This window comes from Mixophyes fleayi, chromosome 3, assembly GCF_038048845.1.
Source record: "Mixophyes fleayi isolate aMixFle1 chromosome 3, aMixFle1.hap1, whole genome shotgun sequence".
NCBI lineage: Eukaryota > Metazoa > Chordata > Amphibia > Anura > Limnodynastidae > Mixophyes > Mixophyes fleayi.
In genome coordinates, this window is record NC_134404.1 from 343,446,039 (window position 1) to 343,466,602 (window position 20,564).

Here is a 20,564-nt window from a genome sequence, read left to right on the forward strand (position 1 = left end):
GGATCTTGGTGGACTGAGTGTCCCATCCACTGTGTGCAGATGACAGACCCTGTATAAGAATGTAGCCGGCGACCTGCCGGAGAGCTCCTTTGTTACTGGGAATAGCTGGATGAACTCGCCGCTGGATATCTGTTGAATTATCTTCTTTTCTTCATTTTGTAGCCAGCGGGGCCTGGCAGGAGCATCGTGAGCCCCAATTACCCAGGTGCCTCTGAGCAATGTAATCATTAACCTGTGCCAATGATCCACCAACCCACAGACATCGAGGCAGACAAATGCACCGGTAATTACAACTGGGGTAATTGGTTAATTAAGTGTTAATGAGAAGAATCTTGCATCTTTTTAAAAAATCATTAGCCTGGAATTCCCCATGTGATGGCAATATAAAGCATCGTTAGCTGATTAAAACGTAATTAAAACTAATAGTGAGAACATACACTATAGCTATGTTGCGGCAGGTTTCTTTATATGTTTGTAATATGTTCCATTCAATTATCCTTGTAGCAGGCATTTACTTTTATATCACAAGCAATTTACTAGTATATAGGGAACCGGGGCCCACAGCTCGCTAGTTTCCCGTGCAGCGGGCCCCATTATCTCCATGGGTCCTGGTTTCTCACATCTGCTGCACCAATGGTAGTTCTGACACTGTTTGCATGAGGCCTCTACTAGTTCCCAGCACTTGAGCTCAGACAACTGCTCAGTGCCCAGCACCTGATCTCAGACAACGGCTCAGTGCCCAGTACTGGAGCTCAGACAACTGCTCAGTGCCCAGCACTTGAGCTCAGACAACTGCTCAGTGCCCAGCACTTGAGCTCAGACAACTGCTCAGTGCCCAGCACCTGAGCTCAGACAACTGCTCAGTTTCCAGCACCTGAGCTCAGACAACTGCTCAGTTCCCAGCACCTGAGCTCAGACAACTGCTCAGTGCGTAGCAATTGAGCTCAGACAACTGCTCAGTGCCCAGCAATTGAGCTCAGACAACTGCTCAGCGCCCTCAGACGTACTCATCTATGTCTGCACTGACTGGCAATTGGACATGAGGCGAAATAAACAGGTACCGTCCAGCCATTATTTGTGGACATGATGCAAATGAGCATCAACCAACTCTCTACTGTCCTCAGTCCTACAAAGGTCTATTCAAAGCTAATTGCTGATTTGTTTACTGTACATTTGCACCATGTTAATAAATCATTCCCAGTGTGTTAATATTACAGTTATGGATATTATTACTATAGATAGTTTATATGATAATTTAATGTAAAGGCTTCAATTCAATATTTGTTTTGTCAGAAGGCTTAAAGGGCCCCACGCCTCATCTAGCAGCCGCCTCTGATAGGGGCTCATCTCACTCCAAAGTAAGGGTTGAACTGTCCCTCAAACCTGTTCCTTGGAGCATCCAGCCAGCCTGCTACACACGGCATCTCCATTTACTTATGTAGCTGCATTGGACACAGTCCAGCTTTATGTATTGTAATGTACCCTGCGCTCCGCAGCTAGTGGGGATGACTGTACAGAAGTGGTGGAAGTGCGTTGGCATCGGGATGTCGTGTATGTGAATGAGCCTTTATTGCTGCAGAGAAGATGACAACCAGAGGACATAAAAGAGAATAACGGAAAAATAGTAAAATTTTAATTAGAGCTAATTGCAAATTTTATTGTACTGGTATAAAAAAATAATTTATCAAAAGCTTGTTCAAGGGGAAAAAATCCTGTTTAATAAGAAAAATGTTGTTACTGAATGCTTTAAGAAAACATCCTTGATTACAGAACAGCCTTGAGGACCATCATCCTGGGACAGGACCTTATATGATCAGAATCTCACCTTTCATGGACCTGAAGTTTTCGCCAGCCATGTCCGCAGATAAGGACCTCTAAGATGTGGACACTGCCCGGCTTGGCTATAGTAACCACCTTGGGGTAAATGTATCAAGCTGAGAGTTATCCGGCGAGTTTGAAAACTGGAGATGTTGCCTATAGCAACCAATCAGATTCTAGCTATCATTTTGTAGAATGTACTAAATAAATGACAGCTAGAATCTGATTGGTTTTTCCAACCCGCCGGAAAACTCTCAGCTTGATACCTTTATCCTCTTATGTCATTTAATGTCCAATACATTTCATACAGAATCAATCACATTGTCAAGATTACATTCTAGAACAGATATAAGTGGACAACGTATCCTGGGACCATTATGTAACCATTGTAGATCCAGGATCTAGACACAATGTTATTTGTAGATCCAAGCGCTAGGCAAGTCACAGGTTTCCACACCCAGATTAAATATTTGCTCTTATTGCCTATCCCTAACAAGCTGTAAATGTGCAGTCACCCACAGCAACGAATCAGCAATTACCTGTGAGCAACCTAGTTTGACAATGAAAGTTAATATCTGGTTACTATGCACAGTCTCTTGTGATGGATAAGGTGCCAATATGTTACTCCAGTCCCCAAGTGTAGTGTCTATGGTTGATATCGGTCAGATGTTAGTTGGGTCTAGCAGGAAAGTGATCTGATGATGACATTAAACTAACCATGTGCCACCAAACCCAATAGGATCCAGCCTTTCGATCTGATCTCCAAATGGCTGGATTGCCTGTGTGGTCAACGTGGTTATCAATATTGACAACCTTTGAGAGAGCCCACTTGCTACCACACCTGTGGTATTTTCACCATTTTATTGAATAAGCTTTCATGAGAGTGATGGCATCCAAGACTTGCCGGGAGTCAGTAGAGAGGAGGGTGCATCAGACCAAAGAGAGTGACACGTAAGTGAGGTCAACGTCACATGATCACATCACATCCACTCATGTGAAAGGAATGTGCAATGCTTTAATTTATGGCAACCAATGGCATTAAATAAGCAGATCATCCACAGGGAGATCAAACCCTTTTTGATATTTGGCATATACATATATGTCTCTCTCTCTCTCTCTCTCTCTCTCTCTCTCTCTCTCTCTCTATATATATATATATATATATACAGCCAGACGAGAATCGTGATAACTTACTGGATATGTCTGCTATAACCACCGCTGAAACTGTTTACACCATCCTGATAACTGCCAACACACAGTAAAATGGTTCAGCCAAGCTGTGTGAGGCTCCATATCACTATATACATATATATATACATCACAAGAAAGGCACTCAGGTTTGTGGATATGTCTTGAGCCTGGGTGCAGGAACTCCAGGACCATGGATATGTAATATAATTAGAAGGCAATCACATGGCTTTTCAAAATTTTAAAGGTTTTATTCCATTTAGAAGAGGTCGAAATTTTGAAGTTCGCACGGCCCTTTATCAAGAACTATATATATATATATATTATTTATATATTCTCAGAAAATGGTGACGTGCATTTAACACCACGGACCTTCAAGTTATAATGGCCGAGTGAACGGTCTGTAATTGTTATCACCGACACCTGATTTTGCATTATTGCAGTAAATGTAATCTGAATTACTCCATCTGTTCCATAGTATTTTTAAATAGATCTCCTGAGATTGTGTATTCCTGTACATCTGTGGGGATTTTATCCTAACCATGGCACTTAGGCCTTTAAAACATTCAATAATTTGCCAATAGTAGTAATTAACTACTAGTAAAAAGTAAAACTTATAAATCACTTTATTTTTATTTACAAAAGTGCTTTTCTCTCTCATTTACTTTACGGGTAACACTCTACTGCCTTCTACGACAGTAATTTCAAGTAACACTACTAAATTATTAAAAGTAGATGCCACAATTTTAATTCAATCCCATCAAAGATTTGGGCTATAAATGATTGTTGTTTATTATTATTTTTTTATTACAATATGCTTGAAGAAGAGCACTTAAATGTATTATTTTTTTCCTGGGAGATTAGGGGATAACAGACAAGAGGATGCGTTAAAAACAATGTTCGTAATTGCTGTATTTCAACCATAAGGAAGAAGAAAAATAACTAACAATTATATATAAGTCTTCACTTGTGTGATATGAATAAGAAATGGAATTCCTAATAAAATATTTATGTTGGTATTAAAGGGGGCTTTGTAGATGGATAGAAATCAGAAGACCTTTATCAATGCTGCTCTCTCTGAATTTATGCCTAGCAAATACATCTCTGCCATAACCTTGATTGAGTACAAGAAATAAATTAAGAACCCAAAAAATGTAATATATTAATTACTCAATCCTGACACTGTGTAAATACAATTAAACTACTCTCTTAATTTGGTATGTATTCTCTCCACACCAGTGTATTCATTTACTGTGACAATGTCCTAGCAATTAATTTGCTCACTTTTACAGAACCCTACGAATGAGCTCATTTATATACATCTGTACCGGCCCGATTACTGACACAGTATAGAAACCAGTAGAAAAGGATACCATTTTATTTAAAACTTTCAGATTTGGTAACAATTTCCTAAATGTCATCACGGTGATCAGATGACCTCTGTAAAGTCCCCTGCGAAAGTCTATGAGCCATGGAGAATGAATGAAGCCAACGTATCTGGATAACACAGAAGGTGGTATGGTTGTGAACGCCGATACCCGCGTAGCGGCTGAGATTAGGGCACTTTTTGTTGGTCGATATGATAATATTTATGTTTTTATAATAGATAAAGATCACTAAATATTGGCTGGATCTCAAGCAGCCATTATACATATCCTTTTACGATAAATATCTAAAGCTCTGTCTTCAGCCTCCAAACATTGGTCGTTCCGACTAGTGAGGTACTGGGCATGAATACTTGGGCCCATGACATGAACGTCAGCTTCGTATGGTAACTTGGAAGAGCTAGAAGGCAGCTAAGAGTCAACGCTACTTGACATAATAGATTATAATTCTCTAACTTCACCTTCTCTAAAGTCTACAATCTTGTTTCATGTGGAACGAGTCTGTGTATGTCGTCTCGATGAGGAAAGAGGTGATCATGGATGGAAAGGACTGATGATTATATGAAGATGTAGATATGGGCACGGAAGAACATGCAACTGGTGTGGGCATACATGAGCGTATATGATACTGAGCAGCACGCAAGGGATCTACTTAGAAAATCGGGGTACAGCAACTGGGACATCTCCTACACGCGTCCTGCTCCAGAGCAGAATAACATTCTCCCAGTCATGTTCTCCACAGTTTCAGTAGAAATTTGTGCTTATGTTTTCAATAGTCTATTACTGTTGTTTGTCTTTTATATTTTTCCACATTTCCTATGCGGACCTTAAGTCTTCATTTCTCCAATAAATTGGTCTTAAGACATCCATATCTTCTCTCTCTGGTTCTTTTCACATCTTGCCTTTGTCATTTCTTGCTATTGTTTGTAATTCCTTCCCCAGGATTTCGCTCCCCTTATTTGTATTGTAGATGCAATGATCTCAAAGGAACCCTTTCAGTCTCTTGTCGGGTCCTTCAAGCAGTCATTCCTGCCGGTCTTTGGTAACATCTGGACACTTTGGTGTGTCGGTGAAGGAGGATTGAGGAGGAAAGGGCGCAAGGTAGGGGAGACCTCATTCAGAATCCAGCGGGAGCAGCTTGGTATCATCTCAGGAGTACAAACAGGAAGAAAGGTATGAGCCAGAATAGAGATCCTGAGAGTAAGCGAGAGGAGGTGTTGCCAGGAGGTGCGACTGCTACAAGACAAGAGGAACAATTAGATATCCACATTCTTACATAGTGCCGAGTACATTTTTAATAAAGCCAAGGAACGATCAAACATTTCATTTTGTCTACAGGCATTTTCCATTAAAATATTTTATTTTTATAGAGTAATTGTCCTTTAACGGACACACAATTTGTCTATAAAGATAAATAACATAATCTGCCGAATACAAGGATGCAGAAAATCTTGCTGATACCACTGACGGACACAATACCTCGAGGATGTCTCAACCAGTGGTGGATTAAAGCTACTAAGGACCCTGGGTGGAGTTCAAGACATGGGCTCCTCTCACATTTTCCATCCTTGACAATCCACCAAGACACTCAGAATATTCATTGTGGACCAAAGCCAAAGTCTAGTAATGTACACATCGAGTTTCACAGTCCCAAGGTCCAAAATTCTTAGGACTCTATAGCTCCTCCGCCCAAGTGTTATAATATATTACCCTGACTCAAACATTCAAAGCATGTTGAAATATATAATTTCTCAGATCAAGGTCATTTTGTCTCTTGTCAAGATGATAGTTGGACCCCTCTGACAGAAACGGGAAAGTGTGGTCCTGGGGCAATTCCCAAATGCCTCGATTATAATCTGAGAAGTTAGATCTTCTGTTCGTTGAGATCAGCAGAATGTTAGCATTCAATGAGTACAGATTGTGAATTGTTCGACTACTGTTCGCAATGATACAACACAAGATTGTTCTTGCAGCAAATTGTAGATATTTTCTGGAGTAATAGATCTGCACGTAGCATGTGGCTCCCTAAACTCTTTACAAAGAACATTACATAAGAACAAACTCACCTTTTGTTGGAGCAATTTGCTTTTTCGGACAGATTCCCATTTTTATTGTGACATCATCGACGGCTATGTCCCCATATACCCCAGGGCCAATTATACATTCAAACACAACCTGGGGGAAAGAGAGGACAATGGGTTAACAATGAGTTGGTTATTCAACTCCACAGACAACACCGGGTCAGGAAGAAATAACTCGTTCATCATTGTAAACACAGGATACATTTATTTCAATGTACAATGATGATTTTACCGATGCATTCATACCATGTAACATGTGAGAATCCAGCTGCATTATCAAGATTTCTGTTCTACAGAATGAAATGTTACACACAAATAATACATTTTTAGTAAAAGCAAAGATAACACAGAACGAGGGTGGCAGACCGCACTCCCCACATCTTTTGTACAATAGATGAAATGCTGCACTGTCTGGAATGAAGACAGAAAGTCACTGAGGGGACACGTCTCCAAGGATTCGTTAAGTAAGAACCTCTGGAAAGTTGTTTTTCAGTGTAAACACTTTCTCAAAACCATAATCCGGTCCTTTACTCTGCACAGAACAGTCAGCCTGGGGCTCCGAGAGCACTTACATACAAAGATTCCTTCCCAATTTTTTTTTCTCACTTAAAAAATCCAGAAGATAAATATGGGAAGTTGAATCCAACTGTTTTTAATGACTATGTGTTGTTAAAGTGAAACTGGTGTATAAAGCCATCTCTCGGTTAGGGGAATACTCATACTTAATGTAGAAGGACATGTTTATAAATGTATATGCATAATGAATCTCTTCACTTTTCATCTTAATTCATCTGCGTAAGGTAAAAAGTGGAAATAAATGAACCTACTAATCCATTTGCTGTGCAGCCCCCGCATTTCAGAACAATTATCCATAATTGCAGTGAGAAGATATACTGCTAACGTAAACAAGATTAAAATGGATTTACTAGAGGTGGGTGAACTTTAGAAGCATATTAATATTATTGATTACTCAGAGCGTTGGGAAAATATGTTTCTCTAATTCTCTTCCTATTATGTGTTAAAGTCAGAAGAGATTTATGTATCAGAGATAGCCGACATTAATCTATATGCGCACAGGGACCTGGGGTAATAGTGACAGCATCATATGTATATAGAGAGATATATGGTTATCAGTCTATTACCTATTCATTCCACCCAGTACCCTGTGGATATTTATTACCCTCAGTACCATATCATCATCATCAACCATATATATAGCACCACTAATTCTGTAGCGCTGTACAGAGAACTCAGATCAGTCCCTGCCCCATTGGGGCTTAGAATCTAAATCCTCTAACATAGACACACAGACCAAAAGACACTAAGGGCAATTTGACTGCAGTGGTGCTGCCCATGTTGCCAACTCATTTAAACGTTTTTCAACCCCCCACATCTTATTCTCCCTTTCCTGCGTCTCCTACGTTAAACCACAGCCCCTCAGTCCCATGCACCTTCGTATCCTTCTTGTTCACTTCTTTACTTCCCTCTTAAAACCTCGTCAAGGCCGTGTACACTACAAACACCTAACAGTATACCCACAACATTTTTATTATTTATGTTTTCTGTCTCTCACCCTCTCCATCCCCTTTTCCTATTTACTTTTTGTGCTTCTAACAATTTCCTCCTTACATAGGATGTAAAGGGACTTGATTCCCATCTCCCAATACTGCTGCCCCAATCATCATCATCATCATTTATTTATATAGCTAATTCTGCAGCGCTGTACAGAGAACTCACTCACATCAGTCCCTGCCCTGTTGGAGCTTACAGTCTAAATTACCTAACACACAGATAGACCGACACACAGACTAGGGTCAATTTGTTAGCAGTCAATTAACCTACCAGTATGTTCTTGGAGTGTGGGAGGAAACCGAAGCACCCGGAGGAAACCCACGCAAACACGGGGAGAACATACAAACTGCACACAGATAAGGCCATGGTCGGGAATTGAACTCATGACCCCAGTGCTGGGAGACAGAAGTGCTAACCACTGAGCCACCGTGCTGCCATATGAGTATTTTTTGTACTGAACACAATACGGGCATTTAATATACTGAATTCTATATGGTTATTTAATACACCAAGTACCATATTGGTACTTATTAAAGTGAGTATCATTATTATTATTATCGTAGATATGTAATGTGCCACAGTGCTCTGCAGCATTATAAAGGATGCAATACTTAGGAGTATTTATTCCACTAAGAACCATGTAGTACCATATTCAGCATTTATTAAACGGAGTACCCTGTGAGTATTTATTACACGGCCATGTAATTATTACAGAGACTGCCCTGTGATTTATTAATATACAGAGCAATATATATATATATATATATATATATATATATATATATATATATATATATATATATATAATAGATTTGAACGGGTCTGATTCATTAGGAAAGGCAAAAAAAGAAGTAAGTTTTCTCCAGGACAAACCATGTTACAATGCATGCGGTGCAAATTAGTTTATTATTTTGCACACAATCAAAATACTGGCTGTTTATTCATATAACACACAAATACTTGATAACTTTATTTGTACACTGAAATTTAAAGCTGATCTAGGACATGCCCTACCCAAACTATAAATCTGTCCTCACATTTTACATTTACCTCCCATCCCCCCCCTCCAATGCAACATGGTTTTGCCAAGGTGCAAAGTTACTCAATTTTTTGCTGGCCTATCCTTAACGAATCAGGCCCTTAGACTGCATTAAGCAGGGTTAAGAGGGAAGACTTTCTGATATTCTGTCTAAACTACGTACTCCCCTCCAGTATAGGGCGCCCCCACTGTAGCATTTAGCAGCAGATATGAGACTTTATCACCTCACGTGAGCTCCATTCTGGAGCCATAAACTCTCTCCCCCTTCCCGGTCGCTGCGATAAATGAGAATTTGCTTCAGCTGAAGTCGGGATTCATTCCACATGAAATATTTTAACATTCAAAGCGTTTCAATTTTTATTGTTTGACTATTTAAAGCATCAGCCTCCTGACAAGACAATATTAGTTATATAGATCGGCTGTTGTAGAGCCGCAGATTCCCAGCAATAACATCGTCATATAAGTATCACTGTGTTTTATAGTTATGTGTTTAGATGTTTGTTGTATTATTATTATTACTCTGTAACACGTTCTGTTTTATGGTGCAGATATTTCTTAGTGAGTGCCGGGGACGTCTCCGCGTACCGGTCGCTGCTGACACTTATCTGGTTACTTCATCCTTACCTGGAAAGGGCCCGACGGGGAGATCTGGACGCTGGCGTGCTGCCATTTGTTACCCAAATTCCCATTCTTTGTCCACACGGTGCTGTTCGTGGTGCCAATATTCATCACACGGAGCAGCACATTTAAATAGCCTGTCAAAGAAAGTATTAATACATTTAACTTGAGGAAAGGTACCAGATGTCCATCATTAATTCACCGGTTTAATATATGTAACAGTCTAACTTCACGGCTTAACAATAGAATAATGTGCACTTTCCATAACACTAAATGACAGTGAGTTGAGTTACAAATCATTGTTATGCATCTTTTTGTGCCTTAAGGTTGAAATAAAGGACTTGAAATTCTCAGATTTCAGGTTTTCATAGTGAACATCAAACAGAGAGATCTGAGTGGCTGTCTGCCAATATCTGCTGTAACGTATGCAGAGTAGAGATGCTCACTGACCCCTGTGAACTGGTTTTGGTTTTGGATCTGGATTAGTTTTGTGTTTTGGTTTTGGCAAAACCACTCGTGTGGTTTGGTTTTGGTTTTGTAATTTTTAGAAAAATCCTAAAACATGCTAAAATCACATAATTTTGCTCTTTATTTGTTCCTACATTATTATTATTAACATCAATAACACTAATTTCAAGTCATTTACAGTCAATTTTGACCACCTCACAGGTCACAATATTATTTTCATACACTTTGGCACAAACACTGCAGCGACCTGGCTGGAAGCGACAGAGCAATGACACAAACACACGGCAGTTCCTAGCACATCTAGGACACATTGGCACACAGCAGTGGCAGAAAAGAAAAATGGGGGTCCGCCCTCCCTCCCACCCCTCGCTATGTTGGATCTTAAAAAGGAATTCAAATCTCGCGAGACATCATTATGACGATTCAGTATAATATAAATTATCTTACTGTGAATTAGACTCCAGAATATAAAAAAAACATCAGATGGACTTTATTCATACAGGAACATTTATTTTTAGGATACTTTTAGCAGGATTATTGGAATATAGTTTTATCACAGTTGTATTACATGGATTGTTGACTAACTGGAAGCTGTACATGAAAACAAAACAGTTTTCTGATGAAACAAAAGTAATCTCAGATATTAGAATTTTAGGGCTCCTAAAAATGTTTACACGTATTTCTGTGACTATTACTGGCAGATATAAAACTCATTTTAGAATCATCATCATCATTTATTTATATAGCGCCACTAATTCCGCAGCGCTGTACAGAGAACTCATTCACATCAGTCCCTGCCCCATTGGAGCTTACAGTCTAAATTCCCTACTATAGACAAACACACAGACAGACAGACAGACAGACAGACAGAGACTAGGGTCAATTTTTGATTGCAGCCAATTAACCTACCAGTATGTTTTTGGATTCAGTTTCTACTTAGCTTGAACTATATTATGTACTGGTCTTAGCAGATTTTAATGAGTTATTTGGATATTGTTCTTAATTTGTTGTTGTTTTAGTTATTTAAGTTACTTTATGTTGTGCAGATATTTTGTATCTCTCTGTTTTATTGTTACCACCAATAACTCACAGACACCAATAAACTGTTATTCTGGGGTCAGCAACAAAAACTAGGTTTGTTTAATTTTGGGGAAAAAAGCCAACGTACGGGTAATGTAATTATTATGTGTAAATATAACCATGGTCAGTACAAAGATTGGTGTAAGATAATCACGTACTAAAGACCACACAGTGGGGTCGTTAATTGCGATGAAAAAAAGGTGGGCTCAACTTTGGCACAGGAAGGATTCTTTACTGTTCAGGTAGTTACATTTTGGTGTTCCTGATTAAAAGATGGTGTGATAAATTCACCAACAGAATTTAATAAATGTTTTGGATGCCTTTATTGATTTCATTAAGGACCTGTGTCTTTTTCAATCTTACTAACTATGGGTCTGAATCATGTTCGGACGTAGGTTTGTGTGCCGTATCTTGTGTGAAATAGCTCTTTGTGTGCCGAGAAATGGACCTTACACCAATGAACGCAATTGCTTGTAATTCATGTCTGAACGCAAATGACACTAACGACAGCCTATAGTGTGAGTGGTGGAACAAGCCAGGAGAGGGGTGGACTCATTATCTACAATAAGGACTGCCAACCCGGATGCCACTGATTCCTGGGTTTCTCGTAAGTACACCTGGTGTCACCCGGAGCATTTGCACGGGCTACGGGTCAGGTGTAAGTGCCGACTGATGGCCGATGACTGTCACGGCATACACTTTGCATTAAAAACTACACATATACATGCCACTAGCTAGCCAAGAACAAGGAAGATTGTCTATATAAAAGCAGTGTATGTTCAGTATGCATTAAGAATGTCTTAATTTATATATTTAATGATAATAAAATAAAAACATTTTGTTTTATTAATGATTATACTGTTGCTCATTTATTTTATAATTTAACTTTTTTTAATGTGTTCTAATGTGGCCTATTTTGTACAGGCGCTTGTGCGTTTCCTGCACTCTGTTCTGTCTACAAACAACAAGTAACGTTTAGGTTGAGCGGACTTTACCCAGATTCAAATTGAAAAGTATCTTGAGTTCCGCTTGGATTTGAATACGTTCCCTTTTCTAAAATGCAGGTTATGTCTGAACATGAATCAGGCACAAAGTAACTATGATTCTCTGATTTCTTTTTTCTCCTAATAATTGAAATATTGGGTAAATATTCAGACCGTGGACGTGATATAGTTTCAGTGATTTCAGGATTGATTGGGAGCAGTCAATGGCTTCTCGACGTGTTTGTGTTTTTATCTGTTCAGCTCTATTCTAGCAGCACTTAAGCTGCAGAAACCTTGAGAGATTAGCGGCCTCTGTAAATCTCTTCTGCTGCTGCTGGATGTAGGTTTTATAGGCTCAGTCTCCTGGAGAAAGTCAATGAGCGGCAGTAAAAGGAGAGCGCTTGCTGTAGGCCTGGTGTCCGTCTATGTGCAGGAAAATGCAGACCTGCCATTAATGAGCCGCCCGAGGACGCTGCTTATCTTACTGGCCGCTGTCCAGGGTGCTGAAGCAACATTTACTCTCCTTCCAATGGCTTTATGGGCACAGGGAGGAAATGTTATACATATTTATACTAACAAGAGTTTTATGGCATTCCTTTCAACTCGCATCCCACATTAGAAATACTGACCCTAAGAAGGGAATATCGGTAAGGGACGTACACAGGTGGAAAAAGGAGAAATACAATTGTAGACTATAAAGTGGATTATTAACAGTTCTTTATTTATATAGCTCCTTTCTCCTAATAGGACTTGAAGTACTGTACATTGTTGCAGGTGGTGATGCAGCCTTCTGAAACATTATATGGACACACACACGCCCCATTGGAGTCACACACATGCCCCATTGGACACACACACGCCCCATTGGACACACACACATGCCCCATTGGATACACATATGTCCCATTGGACACACACACGCCACATTGGACACACACATGCCCCATTGGATACACATATGTCCTATTGGACACACACATGCCCCATAGGACACACACACATGTCCCATTGGACACACACACATGCCCCATTGGACACACACATGCCCCATTGGACACACACACGCCCCATTGGACACACACACACACACCCCATTGGAGTCACACACACATGTCCCATTGGAGTTACACACACATGTCCCATTGGAGTCACACACACATGCCCCATTGGACATATAAACAGTCCCATTGGACACATAAACAGTCCCATTGGACACACACACGTCCCATTAGATAAACACATGCCCCATTGGACACACACATGCCCCATTGGATACACATATGTCCCAATGGACACACACATGCCCCATTGGACACACACATGCCCCATTGGACACACACACATGCCCCATTGGACACACACATGCCCCATTGGACACACATGCCCCATTGGACACACACATGCCCCAGTGGACACACACATGCCCCATTGGCACACACATGCCCCATTGGATACACATATGTCCCATTGGACACACACATGCTCCATTGGATACACATATGTCCCATTGGACACACACATGCCCCATTGGACACACACATGCCCCTATGGACACACACATGCCCCATTGGATACACAAATGCCCCATTGGACACACACATTCCCCATTGGACACACATGCCCCATTGGACACACACATGCCCCATTGGACACACACACGCCCCATTGGACACACACATGCCCCATTGGACACACACATGCCCCATTGGACACACACATGCCCCATTGGATACACATATGTCCTATTGGACACACACATGCCCCATTGGACACACACATGCCCCATTGGACACACACATTCCCCATTGGACACACACACGCCCCATTGGACACACACATGCCCCATTGGATACACATATGTCCTATTGGACACACACATGCCCCATTGGACACACACATGCCCCATTGGACACACACATGCCCCATTGGACACACACACGCCCCATTGGACACACACATGCCCCATTGGACACACACATACCCCACTGGACACACACATGCCCCATTGTTGGAAGCCAATTAACTTACCAGTATGTGTTTGGACTGTGTGGTAGGAAACCGGGGTAAAATCATACAATCACGTGATTAATAAACCAATACCACACAAATAGTGGCGTTGGTGGTGGTTATCCATCCCATGACTCCAGCGCTGTGAGGCTGGAATGCTAACCACTGTGCTGCTCAAAAAGATGGGATGGATAGATCTGTTATTGTATTGATCATTTGTTTGGTGCCAATCATATTGCATAGATCTGTACAGCGAAAATCAAGTCTCTCACATCAGTCCCTGCCCAACTGCATCTTACAATCTATAGTTCCTACCACACAGACACACACTAGGCTCCATATTGTCAGAAGCCAATTAATGTCCCTATATATGTTAGGACTGTGAGAGGAAACTGGAACACCCAAAGGAAACCTACACATACATGGGGAGAACATACAAACTATACACAGATAGGGTACTGGTAGGAATTGAACTCATGATCCCAGGGCTGTGAGACAGCGATGCTAACCACAGTGCCACCATGGAAATCTTTTTTTTAAAATATATGTCAACAAATAATGTCCATGACTTAAAGTCTATATTAAGGTGATCAACACACTGCCTGTTCTGTAGACAGTAAGCTCTTGTGGTCAGACACCAACTATTCTACTATATTTGTATTTTTTATAATATATGTACTTCATGCTTTCAATGCAGAAAAGGATGATTATTATATATAAATAATTATTAGTAAAAACAAATGCAATTTTTGTATGTAGGAATGATTTTCAGTAGTGGGTCCTTTCAATAAAATGTTGCTGTAATGTGACCCCTAATAAACAACAACAGGGAGAATGTGATCAAAGTTCTTTATTACAGTTATTATGTGAAAGTTTATCATTGGATACATTTTGGGCCTGATCCACTAGGTCCACAAAATGCAGGTAAATCGCACGTCTGTGCTCAATAAGGAGCCAATCTAAAGAAACATTTCTTGTTGGATAAAGGTCTAGATTCGCTCTGCTCTGAGAATACACTGCAGTATACGTCCAATACACATGTGGAATATAAAGCCACAAAAGAACACACATAAATAAATCCCATTACAGTCACCTGTTATTATTATGGTTATTAATGACAAAACATATTCCTCGCCCCCCCCCCCCCCCATAAAATACATTCATATACAGCCATCATCGCTATCACTCGGCACGTCCACCTGACCTGTAGCTGGTGCCAGTGATACGACAGAAACACACGTACCTGAGAGATGTCCAAAGCATGAATCCGACGCTGCTGAGTGCGCACTACCTTGGCACGCCCTTACTGTACTCTAACTACGGGCATACGCCCAGTCCCCTCACTGTTCTGCCCCCCTAAAATCGTAGTAAGGTTCCTTTGTGCTGAAGATGAATTGGACGTTGCTGTGGTCACTGGTGTATGGATTGGTTCTGGGCATCCACAGAGCAATCTTACACATAATATGCAACGTATCAGCATTAACGTTTCTTAATGATTCAGGCCCAATATTTGCAGATCCATTATCAATTTGCTAAATACCCTGTAAATATAAGAACTTGATGAGTGAATTTGCTCAGAGTTGGAAATGATCCAACATTGTTTCTCCAACACTTCATCCATCTCCGAGTTTCTCCATCATTTCAGAAGGAAAAAAAAAAATGAATCTCTTTAAATGCAAGACCCGAATGTTGGTGTTGTGCTCTTGAATTATTTAGTGCCTGAGATTGATGTTCAATTCAAAACTCAGCGGCTAAACAGTGAATCACCTCAGGCCTTGTTACTTCTCCGGGGTGGGTAAACCCCCCCCCCCCTAAGTGTGCGCAGAACAATAGGGGGGTAATGAATGATCAGCCAAGCGCGGCATCACACAGCGCAGGGGTCACCTGACCCACTGTATATTTATTCCTCTGTATGGTTGCTCCAGTCTGCTCTCTACCTAGAAGAGGGACTTGTGCGCCGATGGACTCGCAGGGATCTCTCATTGGTCTATTCATCTTATTAACCCCTTTCTTCATGCAGGAAAGGATTCAATAAATGATAGCGAGGTGGGAAAGTAAGAATCCTGGTGCAGGATTGTTATTAGAATGTTATCAGATTGCTGTGTAGTCATATGTAGAAACTGTCCGTAAACCATCGATTGTGGACAGAAGACTATGAACGTCTGTCTGTCTGGATTGAGGTTTCAGTCATAACCACATTTTAAGAATACTTGTTAGGATTAAAATTGCAACTAGGCTTTGGGGTTAGGGTCAGGCTTTGGCATTAGGTGCTTTCCTACATTTTGGGGGGTCTTACATGGACCTGAGACTAATGTTGAGATAGGACCATCTTATACTTCCCCAATTTCTAAATTAAACCCTTAAGGAGTTTATTTTAAAATATGATAAAGTCTTAAACCTGATGTGAAAGACAGATGGAGGCTGCACTGAATCGTTAGTGGAGAGGATGTTTCCAAAAGTGAGAGGGTCTTACCAGCCCACCCCCTGGATGGTGTCATGGGACACAACTTTCATCACACAACGAGAGCAGAGAAAGCAATTGGCAATTGATATAGATCTCATCTGCCTGGTTTACACAGGATATAATCCAGACTACTGGTATATTCATAGAAATAGTAGAATAGGAAACTACAAGAGTTTAACTTCATTTAGAACCGAAAATAAACACTTTGCAGCTGTAACTTGAGCGGCGGGGATCTCCATCACCCCTCATCGCACACAGGTTTAATTGATATAAATGACACAAGGATCCCTGTGGTATTGGACTACCCCTCACCAGCCCCGCGTACAGGGACCGGCAGATAGCAGTGTCAATAGACTCATGGCCACTTGGCAGGTTAATATGACCTGTACAAGAAAGGACCAGGCGGCTGCTGCACAATGATCCTGGAATAGTGGACTGGAGAGTGGCAGCAGAAGAGTGGCTACTGGTACTGGTGGGAAGGTTCTGCTGAACACGGTAGGTGGGCTCCCTTACGGGAATCCCATGAGAGCAACAGTGGCAGCAGTGAGACTTGTGCCCTAGGATCTGGGGTTCTGACTATCTGAATTCTGCTTGGGGTGCTATATCCCAGGGACAAAGCTTTGGAAGTCAGTTTGGTTGGAATAATTAAAGAAAACACCCCCCAGCCCAGACTTAGTGGTACCTTCCAGTGATAGCCAAATAGCCTCATGTTCAGCAAATACATGACATACATCGTCACTGCTGACATCCTGCCCTTTTCCTTTGCTCAGCAGATCATCGCTGACATGCTGGACCTGGCTGTCCTACATTGAGCCCCAGCATCCGGCTTTCCCACCATGCAGTAGTACTGGTCCACAGTAAGCAATTAGGAGGAAATACCCAGAGTAACCAGCAAAGAGGAGCTGTAGCACCTCTACAAGAAGCGACTGTGGTCCAGGTGCCAGTGAAGGAGCCTGGTTTTGGCAGCATTTAGATCATTTACCCATCAGTGTAAGGCTGAGAGGGATGTAGGTACAAGTACTAAGACGCGGGCATCCCTTCAAGGGCCAGTGGTGGAAATAATGGAGTTCTCATGTGTGGCTGCCACCTGTGGCCCGCGGCCCCAGCACCATCCAGCAGATTATGGGGGGGTTCTTATTGTTCTGTGTAGTCACCCCCCCCAGGGTGAGTATTCAGCACTGACATCTACCAAAGTCACTAGGTGTCCTACTCATCTGTTTAAAAGATTGGAGTGTGCAGCTTGCAGTGTGCTGTGCAGACCCTCCAAGTACCACAGTGCTACCCAACGCGTTTCACTCTGCACCTCATAAATCACTGTAGCAGTGATGTTGCCAGTTGTGACAGACTTAATAGTTCAATGAATATTTGTTTACTAAATTGCCTTTATTTGTTGTAGATCTGTCAATATTTTGCAGACTCCTCCCAGTGTGGGGCTGTAGGAGGTAATTAGGGCTATAAAAGTATTACGTTTTGTATCTTCTGTTCACTGTGATATTGATCTTTCTCTGCTGTAGGAAAGATTTAGCCAGAACATGGAGTTGTTTGCTCCTTCCAGAACATATTCGGCAGAATCTGGTGACCTGACGGTGTTATAGAGCTTCCTAGATGAGTTGGAGTTGGAGTAGTGGATCAAACTGTTTTAGTGCGCTCAGGTGTGTACTTTGCCATAGCGCAGAGACCAGGTGTCTCGGAACAATGAATCCCATTGTTGGATGAAGTACATAAAGATCTATATATTGGTGTTAGTCCCACCTCTCTCCACACCATAACTTTATAGCCCAGAAAACAAGGGTATGAGGGTTGCACAGAACAGTACTAGAAGCTGACGCCTCCAGGAAGATACGTTAGTTTGTTAAAATTCTCAATCATTTTTATATTCTTTAATTTCCCCCCCACAATCTGTTAGTCTCAATGTCAACAAATTATACACGCAATAAAATGTATCTAAATTAAATCCCTATAGAGAAAGGGCTCCCATTACCCATCCTCTCTTCATTACAGCCCCAGCCTGTCTTCATGTTTAGCTCAGTGCTCCATACTGACTGTGAGTGATATAAGTGGAGAGCACAATGACATAGAAGCGCTCAGTGTCTGCTGGAAGCGGGATCGGATTCCTCCTCTGCAGACTTCCCTGCTGATGTCTCTATTGTAGGGAAAGGCTTTTTGAAGCTGTAGAATTCCTGCTAGTGTTTCATAGCTGTACCGGCAGCTTTATCTCCTGGGATTCCTTTATTGTCTCACTGGCTGCTCCTAACCAGCCGAGAATTAAATGTCCATTCTGAGAGGCCGATAGCGACCTTTTCATCTCAGAGAGGTAACATTTCCTAGCAGTCTCGGGGGTCCTAACAGCTGAGCCCCTGTATACATGAATAGAAAGATCTATCCTGCATTTAACCATTCCAGCACCACACTGGAAAAGCCAACTGAGTCACATTCCAAACCTCCCGATCACACTGAGCTGTCCAATCTTCACAGCTGGTTCAGTGATTGGGAAATCTTACCACAGGCGGGTTATGGCCGGTGATAGCGGTGTTATCTGATGGCATTAACCGTTAGGGTGAAAAAAGCCATATCTCTGTTGAAAAAGACCCGTTTCCAGCAGTAATAGAGATGTCTGATCTATGTTAATTCAGCCTCTAAGTATAATGTTAAGTCAGAATCTGCTGCCCTCTTTGGTTTTACCCTGTTTGAGTGATGCCGAATATTGTGACATCATTGCTGTTTGACCATATCTGAGCTCCAGGAGGCAGACTCCAGGTTCTCTGGAACACAGAGGACCTGACTCATTAAGGGGCGTAAATGCCGATACGTGCCATATATCGCTTATAATCTCTTATAAGCTCTGCGCATGGCTAACACTGGACTACACAGTAACATCCAATTCATCTTCAAGTGCAATGGACACTAACTACGCTCTAGGATTTCAAGGGCGGAACGGGGAGGGGACTGGGCGTAGTCAGTGTTCAGTGAGGGCGCAACAAGCTTGAGCTCACGCAGCAGCGTCCAATTCAAGCTTTAAGCTTCTCAAAGAAACATGCGTTTTTCTGTCGTCTCACTTGCACCAGCTATAGCGCTAGTCTAAGTCCTGAGTACTAGTGCTGACGGCTGTGTAAGCATGATAGAACATGTGTTTGCAAACAGCACAGCACAGTTTAAAATGATGCACAATATGCTGGCTTAGTGTGCCTTCATGAATCAGTCCCCGAGATGGGCCAGCGATGATCAGCACAGTGGTGCTGAAGTATAGGGAACATCAGTGAAATAAGCATAAGGTTGGTACGTAGTTCCGTCAGTGAGAGGAGAGATGTGAGGTGTTGTAATTGAGGATGAGGGGAGGTGCACTCGTGCCCAGTGTAAATGATGCAGGCTGGGGGGTGAATGCAACCATTAGGAGGCAGAGGAGTGGCGAATGTCAGCTCTTGTGCCGAGACTTGTAATTAACTACGCTGCAGTGTGATGCAAATATTGTCCTATCTCATTTATTTTCCTCCAAAGGAGTTGGTCGGCTGCTCGTTCATATCAACACTGGTATCTGTACACTTGCTGTATCTACTCTATTATCACTAAACCTACACGTGCAGGGCACCTGTTTGCTGATCCCCCACAGGTGCCTGAGGCGAGAGAGATTGAGCTACAGCCAGAGAGGGGGAGGTCAGATCGAAGGTGCCGCAGAGCATCTACACCATCTACACTACCTACCAGTCAACTAAGGGCTTACAAAAAATAAATACATGGAAATGATTCTGCCATGATTCAAGGATTAAGGTGGGACAGTCCCAATTTGAGAGGACTGCCCCTCTATCTCGCCGTTCAGGACTTTTGTCTTGATTCAAGGACGGGTTAACTGCTGCCCCTTCAATG

General features: G+C 41.7%; 1 protein-coding gene across 3 annotated transcripts in view; it reads right to left on the reverse strand.

The window, feature by feature from the left end:
• Positions 1-3,799: 3,799 nt before the first annotated feature.
• Positions 3,800-20,564, reverse strand: part of MDGA1 (MAM domain containing glycosylphosphatidylinositol anchor 1) — a 272,622-nt gene continuing 255,857 nt past the window's right edge. For 2 of the 3 annotated variants that reach the window (XM_075204447.1, XM_075204445.1), the window contains 3 exons: positions 9,708-9,838; positions 6,458-6,566; positions 3,800-5,627 (listed from right to left, as the gene is read on the reverse strand). In XM_075204447.1, coding sequence (XP_075060548.1) covers positions 5,536-5,627; positions 6,458-6,566; positions 9,708-9,838 — 332 coding nt within the window. In that variant the 3' untranslated portion in view covers positions 3,800-5,535. The remainder of the gene's footprint in view (positions 5,628-6,457; positions 6,567-9,707; positions 9,839-20,564) is intronic. The other variant, XM_075204446.1, reaches the window with a different exon arrangement.